Source organism: Lolium rigidum, chromosome 6 (genome assembly GCF_022539505.1).
Source record: "Lolium rigidum isolate FL_2022 chromosome 6, APGP_CSIRO_Lrig_0.1, whole genome shotgun sequence".
Lineage (NCBI taxonomy): Eukaryota > Viridiplantae > Streptophyta > Magnoliopsida > Poales > Poaceae > Lolium > Lolium rigidum.
In genome coordinates, this window is record NC_061513.1 from 243,305,901 (window position 1) to 243,315,884 (window position 9,984).

The window sequence follows — 9,984 nt, forward strand, 5'->3', positions numbered from 1 at the left end:
AAAGAGAGCTCGGGTATAGAAATAACCGAGGCACGCGGAGACGAGGATGTATTCCCGTGTTCCCTTGCTTTGCAACAAGGTACGTCACGTTTGGAGGAGTGGAGGTCCCACGAAGGATTCCCCGCGCCACGAAGGCTCACCCTATTCTCCGAACCACACCCACGAAGGATAATGGCCCTTTCCTTATGGTTAGCTTTTCCTCCGCTCCGGAGATGGCAAGCTCCACAACCACTTCACAAGCTCCACGAAGGAGAAGCCCGGGCCTCTTCACAATCTTCTTGAAGAGATCACCGGAGCACCAATCACCAAGCCAACTAGGAGGTCACCCTCCAAGAGTAACAAGATCACGGTCTCTCACTCGAACAAATCGTGGTGGAGAGCTCAACACTATGCAATGATGCAAAGCAAGAACACCGGAGGTGTTCAAGTCCTTCACACTCAAATCCCACCAAAGCAACGAATGCTAGGATGAGATTGGAGAGGAAGAACAAGGGGGAAAGTCAACCAAAGACTCCAAGATCTAGATCCCAAGAGTTTCCCTCACTTAGAGAAGAAATCGATCGGTGGAAGTGTAGATCTAGATCTCCTCTCTCAAATCCTCAAATATGAGCAAGAATGATTGGAGGAATCAAGGGGGAGAGCAAGTTCTTCAAATAGTAGCAATGGAGGAGAGAGAATAGGAAGAACTAACTGCTCAAGGTGGAAGAAGGGTCTATTTATAGCTAGGAGCAAATAAAACTGTTGGGGGAGAAAAAGACAAGAAAACGGGCAGAAAAACGGGCAGAAAAACGGCCCGGCCGGTCACCGAGCCGGTCGACCGGATTCTCACGGCGAGGCAGCCGGCGGCCCAGCCGGTCCGACCGGCCCAGGCAGCCGGGTGAGGTCGGGCGTGCGCGAGTGCGGCGGAAAAGGCCCGGGGCGCGCGGGCGAGCGGCCCAGCAGGGGCAGCGGCGCGCGGGCGGGCAGGCGGCCCATTACCGCGTGGGCGGCGCGGAGGCAGGCCGCGCGGGGGGAGCAGGGGGGCCGCGTGGGCGGTGTGGCCCAGTCCGGCCAGGAGCCCGGTCCGGCCGGGGTGGCAGCCGGGCGGGCCGGTTGGTAACCGGCGTTGGGCCGGATGGGGTGGCCAAGCCCACTGGTTGCCACCCGGATGGCACCGGTTCCCAGGCCGGTTTCGACCGGGTGGGCCGGCGCCTGCCCGGTCCGGCCGGCTGGCTCCTTCCCTTTTTTTCTTTCTTTTTCTTTTCTTTTTATCCTTTTCTCTTTTTCCCTTTTCTTTAATAACAAATGCTCCCGAACTCCGAATCGCATGAAACCAATTTTGTTTGGAAGATAACAACAAATGCTATCTTATGGAAAGTGAAAACCCAAGAATCTGTAGGAGGGGATTTTATCATGAATATAAAAGGTAGAACCATATATCATGAATAACCGGTAAAATCACCCAACCTCGAAAACGCAATAGAAGATGCATGTGAACTCCGTTTTCGATGAACTTGGGCTTGTTGTAAAGCTAGCAACAAGCTCAAGAACCTCACACCGAGAAATACCAAGAAGCAATAAGAATATGCAAAGTATGCAAATGATTGAGCTCCCTAAGACGATGTGAACAAGTTACCCAACCGGAAGCCCCTCTTGATAGTGCGGCTATCTATCCTATAATCCGGTCTCCCATCAACCACCTCGAGACCGGTAAAAGGAAAACCTATCAAGGTCATACCTTTGCCTTGCGCATCCCATCACTTGATCATTGTCGCTTCGTGTATACTCACAAATGCTCCCCCATACACAATGATGGGAAAGCTTCATTGATGCACATCTTCACATGTCCACTATCACCAAATGGACGGCAAGCTTCAAGCATGTGATCCGCTCAAGATGCTCATCTTGAACTTGCCCAACTCAACCTTGTATCTTCTCATACTCACATAAGATAGAGCATGGCTAATATTGAGTTCCACATAAGAACTCCATCTTCATTTCTTCTTCTTGATCATATCACATACATATCTTCATACCGATGATCTTGATGCCAATACACAAGGTATACCTTTATCTTCATGGCATCCATACTTGAATCCAACACATGGAGAGCAAGTAGTACCTATGGAATATTCCTTCATATAAACTCAATGAAAACATTAGTCCTGTTGACTGCCAAAACCCACCGGCGGGCAGCGGCCTTGTCAACACTGTAGAGCCGGGGGGAGCCTAGAGCTGCGGCTGGCTGAGACCCCTCCGAGCGACGGCCCGCAATGCTCTTCTGGTCACACGCGGCGTTGCGAAGTGCAGGGCGTGCCACCTGACCTATACCTGGTCGGGAAGGTGATGAGATTGCCTCGCTTAGTTTCTGCCGGGGCATACATGTAAACGTTAAATACGAGCCTCGATCGGCTCTCGGAGTTATCCTGTGAATCGGCTCAAAGAGCCGATCCACCCATGATCCGTACGGGGTGTACGAATACTTGGTGGTCCTGCTTGATCAAGATGAAGCTAATGAGATCTACGACGATTTAGGGTTTTCACCACATAATCGGATCATCCTACTCCGGGTTGGGCCGGATGGCCACGCACGGTGCTCGTAAGCCGATCCTAAACAAGGCCGGAAAACCAACATGAAGTTGATCCTAGGAACATCCCGTTTAGGACTTGCGAACGCCACCCTACGTGCCACAGGATCCTCCCCCTTTGTAAGGCCAAACTATTGCGAGATATTAAACTAATCCTTGTAGAACAAGGAGCAATCGTAACGGATCAGATCTACTAAATAATGATCAAGCGGGGTGCCGCCCCACACCTGAGATAGGCGTGAGGACGGCTAGATATGCAAGGGTTGCACTACGTAAGCATGCTTAAACGAAGAACAATGCTAACCCTAACACATCTAATGATAACTACGTTGCTCGCCATCAAAAGCGCTTCGATACGAGCAACGCATGAACAACGTGGGGCTTGTGCTGCCTAGATCGCAAGATGCGATCTAGGCAGCATGTCGCTACCCGATAGAAACCCTCGAGACGAAGGAGTTGGCGATGCGCCGAGATTGGTTTGTTTTTGGGGTTGAACGTGAGTTGTTGTTTATTCCATAAACCCTAGGTACATATTTATAGTCCAGGGGACTTTCTAATGCGGGCGTGCACTAAACCGTGCACGACTAAGATTCTATCTCTTATAATAAACTACTAAGTAAAGATACACGGGCAATTCAGCCCAAGACCCTTCGTGCCAGGCCGCCTTAGAATCCTTTCACAGGTAATCAGCACAAGCCCGGCCCACCTCTGGATTCGTCTAAAATCTGGTGATAACAAGTCCATAGGGGTTGTCATTAATTACCAAAACCACACATAGGGGCAATGTACCCTTACAAATTCCCATCCAGACAGATCTATTTCTCGTAGGTTTAAATTCTCAATGATCACATTAAAAATAAATGGCCATCGGGGATTAAAATTTTCATTACTTGTATCCTCCGGTTTCCTCAAAATATTAAAATCCCCACCCAATAGCATCGGTAACGTTTCTGACTCACAAGTCCTAACCAACTCTGCAAGAAAATCATATTTATTTTTGTTCTGTGCCGCTCCATACACCGGCACAAGTAACCACTCAAATCCATCTACTTTTGATGTAATAGACAATTTAACACAATAATCCACACTATCCACTCTATTAACCAACAAAATATTAGTGTTTATACCAACAAGGATTCCCCCTGACAGTCCATGTGGCGGCAAACAAAACCAAGCAAAGTCCTTACCCGCTGCTAGATCACGTAAAAAATGTACCGCAAAATTGGACCATCCTGTTTCTAGCAAAGCAATAAAATCTAGGTCATACCCCCTAATTGATTCCTTCACAAACAAATATTTTCCTCGATCTTTAAACCCTTCACTATTCCACGTAAGCCCTTTAAGATTCTTCATTGTAATTTTGAAGGTTTGATTCTAATACGGTTACTCCTCCTAACATTTTTCTTGTCATAAAACGTTTTTTACGAACTTTTCTATCCCTATTAATAACCAGAGGAATATCAACATCATCATCTCTCAGAAAATCATCATCCCCTTCCAAATCATCACATAAGTCAGATGCACGTGAGACGGCCATACAAAGAGAAGCATTTTCATGTGGTTTTGCCAATTGATCATTACATTTTAACATAGTTAGAGTTCTCTCTAGGTCAAAATCTTTTATTAACCTAGCCGACTTAATGCAATTAGAGTGAGAGTTACCCAAAGAAACCCCCAATGACATAGCATTATCAAGAATTTGATCATCCGAAAAAGAAGTAATGGAGGTTGGTTTCGGTATAGACGTACCAATCACCGGCGTCACATCGGCATTAGGCTGGGCAAGCAGTGTTCCACTCGACCGCACTTCACGCGTCGCCCGACTTCTCCGTGTTCGATCTCTCCAAGTGTTCTTCCTTCCCTCCTCCTTCTAATGCTTCCTCCGCAAGGGCTTATTCCACCACAACACATAACCCTAAGAAGATTAGGGTGAGAGGAAATGACTCTTATTCCTTTTGGACCTAATAGGCTAATAGTGCTAAAGAACAACTTTTGTCTATAATCCTAGCATGCATCTCTCGTTGCTTTTATGTTTCTTAATTCTCTTGGTTTGCTAGATTTCTGTGTCCAAACCCACTGGCTTTGTCCTCCACTTGTTCTCCTCCAAACAAAACAAGGTGTCCTTATACAAGTAGGATTAATAAATGACATGCCACTCATGCCAGTCACTATAGTATCTTTAAGTGGTCATAATATACAATGTATATTTTGTTCCCAAGGATTTTTAGTTGATACGCCTGCTTGGAGAAAACCACTTGACAACACCATATGGTAAAATTTCAGTTAAGAAAAGATCCACATGGTTGAACTAACCTAGTGACAATCGGGCTGTATTTTTTTTATAAGAAAACCTAGTGCTAATCTACATGACCCAAGGAACTGATAACCCTGAATCTCAAAAGAGGAAAAGAAGGAGGACAAACGGAGATGTGACCCTTTCATTTTAAAAAAGGGGGTTATGTTTGTCATCTCAAGGACAACAGCAGTGTTCAGGATCAACATGTCCAATTTTAACACTTCAACTCTGATAGTCAACAACATGACTATGAGTAACATCTAGATAGTTATCCTACAATTTGCTGACTCGATAGATGCAAAAAGGAAGCTATCATTGCACATAGTTTGATTCTCATTTCTCTTCTGCCATAAAATCAAAGTTCGATCTCGTTTATATTATATTAAACAAGCTAGTCTTACCCTAAGCGGGCCTTAGCTCATCATTTGAGTGTTCATTCGCAACAAGTTACTTCTTGATGTGGAGATCTGATTAATTTCCTATAGCTAGCTAGGCTCATGATTGATTGGTTCACCCGGAAGCAATTGCATGCTGATGCTGGCCTCATTGCAAAGGAATTAGAAACACATCATAGTGGCTTGTGTGGGCTGCACAAATGACTCAAGCATAGCTTGCTGGATTTGAACAAAATAAATAAGTAGATGCTGGATTTCTGAAATGGTATTTGTTGGTTGGGGTGCTATCACTGAGCTGGTCTGGTCTTGCTACCTGGCTCATAATAAAGGAGGTGACAGCAAACGGGGGTTGGCATGTGCCAAGTGGGCACGATTGCTATTATCCAAGACAAGAGGGAGGGGCCTACATATTTTTGAACTTTTTTATTTGGAAATAGCTGATGATCTTATTAGACTGAGTTGGCAGTCAGAAACATATCCCTGTTTTTCCAGTCAATGCATCACTAATACTGCCAGTGTATAACAAGTATATTTGGAACTGCAGCATATATATAATTATATATCCCTTTCTTGGTGAGAATTTCATGATTTACCACCTTGTCCATCAGTTATTGGTCCTGGACTTCAAAATGTTTTAAAGCTCACGATGACCACATACAGGTCCAGGACAAGGCCATACTTTCCCTCAAAAAAGGGACACATATTTAGGGGCCATGTCATTTGAAAGGTTTTGGTGTAGGGTTCTTGGCAGGTGTGTGATTCTGTCGTGAGCATAATCTTTTGCTTGACCTTGATGAATAATCAATAACATATAGTAGTTCTTTGCATCAATCGATGCAGAGGCTCTAAATCATCGTCACTTTCGAAAACAAAAACAAAAAATGGGTCGACTACTAAGATAATACAAGATCTCACGCCTAGGTGGCTTGTCGCTCACACCAATACATGGTTGCTTGGGGGCTACGAGAAAACCAAAGATAACAACAGTAGATCGACAAGATCAGTTCTCCCAAAGGACCCAAGCAATACGTACGTACGGTGATCGTATCAATGGCGTACAGCCTCCGTGGCAAACCCGTTCATTGCTGTCCTGTCATTGTGGCCTACGCAGGCAGAAGAAATACAGGTGGTCACTTGCGAAATGAGGGAGGAGCTGTCATGCTGGTAGAGGTACCACTCATGCCAGCACGTTGGAGTGCTCCCGCTGTATTGGTTTTAATCAGTTGGCAAACCGCAAGAAGATTCCAAGCTTTATAAACTAACCAGGATTTTTCTTAATCTTTTCAAATTTGGCTCTTAGCCAAGGATTAGCTAGCTGTTATTTTCTAGATAATGAGATTAGCTGTACTGGTTTCAGTTCTTCAGACTTATGGTTTTTTAATCATGTTGTCTCTCTCCAAGGATATATGAGTGCCGTGATTGGCCGGAGGCGTTGCTTCTTTGAGGAGCTCACGGTACCGTCCCTGGGCCGGGCCCACCGGCGAGTAAGTGTGGGCCACACGCAAGGCTGCCAAGTGGTGTGACCTGGCCGTGCCTGATCTTCTGTGGAGCAGGGTGTGCAACGAATCATAACGGCGTTCTCCTTTGGAGTAGGTTTGTAGATATGTAGCATGATTCGATGGATGTAGACGCAATTTCATTTCACCACTCCAGAGATAGAGATGGAAAATGACCTATCTAGAAATGGAGACCGCGACGGGGAATATTCACCGAGAATGTGTATATTTTAATTTTGTCGGTAGGTGAATTTGTAAAGATGAAATAGCATGGAGGAGCTGGATTTTTCTTAAGAAGCAACCTGAAATACTCTCCATGTTTCTAAATCTAAGAAGTTTGGGAGTTTAAATTGAACTCCGAAAACGTCTTTATATGTAGGAAGTGAAGGAGTAGTTTAGCTAGTTCTACATTGGAACCAACTTAGATTTTTTTTCTGCTCAAATGTTTTTACATGTATTTTTTGAGACAAGGAAATATGTAAGAATTTATATGTTAATAAATGTCTAGCAAAAACTAACGCTGTAAAAAAGTGTATTAAATATGCATGAATAAATTCCATCTTGAGAAAATATTTGAGCTGTTAATACACGATGAATAATCATCGCCTTAACATAAAAAAGAATCATCAGAAGGATTTCAAAGTAACTCAAGTTTGCAGTAATTTTATTTCTAATAGCTTGCCAATCAAATCACAAGAAGTAAAAAAACCATCTCAAATCAACCACGCAACACAGTTAACCAGATTACCAACTATCAAACCATGATACAGAGAATCCTACTAGCGCCATGTCCTACTCTCCCTGTGCCTCCAGCGCAGCTTGCAAGCCCCCAGGACCCATTCATCATTTCACGTCTGTCTTAATGACACCCCTTCCATAATCTCCTCCCATTTGACGTTTCTGCCCCTGCCTCCCTCCAACAACCATGGCCACCTCATGCGGGGCACCCACGTAATTTCCCTCAGGGCCAGGCCGCCTATCTGGCCAACCCATTATATATCGCTCTCATGGCACCGTGGCTCTGTACTGCTCTGCTCTGCCCATTGATAGGCTCTTCTTGGTGATCGCTGCTACACATCGCATCTACCTCCTCTTCAGGCTTCAGCAAGCTAGCTGCATGTAAGCTTCCATTGCTTCTCTGATCGACTCCTTTGTTCTCCTTCCGATGATACAAATTCTCATGGAGTTTTGCGCTCTTGTTTTCTGCGTTGTGTAGAGATTTTTGAAGGAGCTCCAGCAAGATGACCAGCGTATGGAAGACCAAGGTTCTCCCCGGGCTCAGCAAGATCTTCGACAAGGATGGCAAGAAGGCCGCCGCCGCCGAGTTCTTGAAATCCTTCAACAAGGTATGGATGGGAGCCCTTGTTCATTTCTTATCTCTCTGTGTGTGTATGTTTTTGTTTGCTTGTTTGTTGATTGCATAGGTGTGCTATGTATATATGTAGGAGGATATCAGCAAGGAGATTGAAGACAAGAAGACAGAGCTAGAGCCCAAGGTTGTGGAGGTTATTGAAGCCTCTCCCCCAGAGATTAAGGTGAAAACATTTTTCGGTGCCTCGTGTTTTTTGTGGTTGATGGAGCATAACAACAGGAAGTAGCCAACCTTAGTGCTAATTATAACCCAGTTTACCTGTTATCTTATTATAGGGGGTGATAAAGGATAAGAAACCAGCCAAGATCAAGAAGAACTCGGCTGCAGTTACCAAGTTCCTTGACGAGTTGGCCAAGATTGGTAAGCATATATATATATAATTAACAGAACTAAATCGTCCGTCTTTGTGGTCAAGATTTTTGCCTAAAATTTTGAAGTAACTTAATAGTAAAAATATATAAGGACTAAGCTTGCTGCCAATTATCATTCATATTTTTATAGCTAAAATGGAATTTCCTTTAACAATCTTATTTCTCAGGATTTACATCTTACATAACCCGTATTCCTTGTCTTTATTCTGCTTTCACATAGTTAAACAGTGTAGTAGAATCTTCCCAGAACAAAAAGGGAAACATAATAGAATCTTCCCACATATGTTTCTTCCAACAGAAGTTCACATGCAACCAGCGTTACTTTTCGGCGATGCGGACAAAAGCCCAACTAGTGGAGCTAACAAAAGTTTAAGATATTATCAATAATAAATTAAGCTGATCAATTTGTGGTTGTTGCCACTAGTACCCTCTGCTACGCATGCATACTGCTGAGAATTTTGTGCGTTCTAGTAGAATTAAAAAAAAGGACGCTTTTAATTATTTGTTAACTTACATATAAATAAACTACTAAACTGACTTGTGCTGGCATGTTAATTTGCAGAATTCCCTGGAGCCAAGCTGGTGAGCGACGCGGTGGCCAAGTCAGGCACCACGCCCCTCTCCCCTGCCATCGTCTTTATCTTGGACAAGGTTGCGCCTTTCGTTCCTGAGCCCAAGGAAGAGCCAAAGGCCGAGGAGCCTGCCGCCGCCGCGGTTGAGGAAACCACCCGGGAAGTTGCCGTGGAGGAGAAGAAGGAGGAGGCCGAGCCCTCCGCTGCGCCCGTGGAGGCTGCCACGCCGGTGGAGGCTGCCGCACCGGCAGCTGAGGTAGTGGAGGAGAAGAAGGCGGAGGAGAAGCCCGCCGAAACTCCCGCACCGGTGGCTGAGCCAGAGAAAAAGTGATCCATCGCCACCAAACTCCAAGAGGAATCCAAGCTACCACCCGCTTTGTTGCTGGTAATCAAGGAAACCATTTAAGTTATTGTGAATTTGTGATCACTTCGTGTCGATGTAGCTGCACAAAAGTAAGTACGTACGACGAACACACACTTTGCCATGCATATTACGGCATGCAAAGGTACACGCAAGAACATTTGTTATTCTTTCGATCGATCGATCCCCTCCCCGTATGTGTAAATTTTATGTGGGGTTTCTTGTTTTTTGTGGTGATTAAAACATGTGTAATTATGTTGGTGTGTTAATTTGTTGGTCATGCTAAGGAGGAACTTGTGCATTTTCTCTTGTTCTTTTTTTTTCTGTTTGAGGTGTGATGAAGATATACATAAGCTCCTCTAAATTTTTTAGACATTACGTTTGTGGATATACTCATTTGGTATAGCCTTCTGTTGTTTTAGTTAGCTTAATTACGTGCATGTTGTATGGATTGTTTGTATTACTCTAGGATTATACTATCAATGTCTCAACTAAACTACTTCCTCTGTTTGAAAATACATATTAACCTATTTGTATACATTATTTTTTGAAAT

At 44.5% G+C, this 9,984-nt stretch overlaps 1 protein-coding gene across 1 annotated transcript; it reads left to right on the plus strand.

The window, feature by feature from the left end:
• The first annotated feature begins 7,770 nt into the window (after window positions 1-7,770).
• Window positions 7,771-9,716, plus strand: LOC124659749 (salt stress root protein RS1-like). The gene is made up of 5 exons (XM_047197568.1): window positions 7,771-7,873; window positions 7,971-8,100; window positions 8,200-8,289; window positions 8,402-8,486; window positions 9,060-9,716. Exons 2-5 carry the CDS (start codon window positions 7,996-7,998, stop codon window positions 9,398-9,400), a joined length of 621 nt encoding a protein of 206 aa, XP_047053524.1. The 5' UTR covers window positions 7,771-7,873; window positions 7,971-7,995; the 3' UTR covers window positions 9,401-9,716.
• The last annotated feature ends 268 nt before the right edge of the window (window positions 9,717-9,984 follow it).

Bases quoted from the DNA above. Each gene is read 5' to 3' on its own strand.
- LOC124659749 (XM_047197568.1), top strand. From the start codon at position 7,996: ATGACCAGCGTATGGAAGACCAAGGTTCTCCCCGGGCTCAGCAAGATC. The intron at 8,101-8,199 runs GTATGGATGGGA...GTATATATGTAG, and splicing joins TCTTGAAATCCTTCAACAAG to GAGGATATCAGCAAGGAGAT. The intron at 8,290-8,401 runs GTGAAAACATTT...ATCTTATTATAG, and splicing joins CCTCTCCCCCAGAGATTAAG to GGGGTGATAAAGGATAAGAA.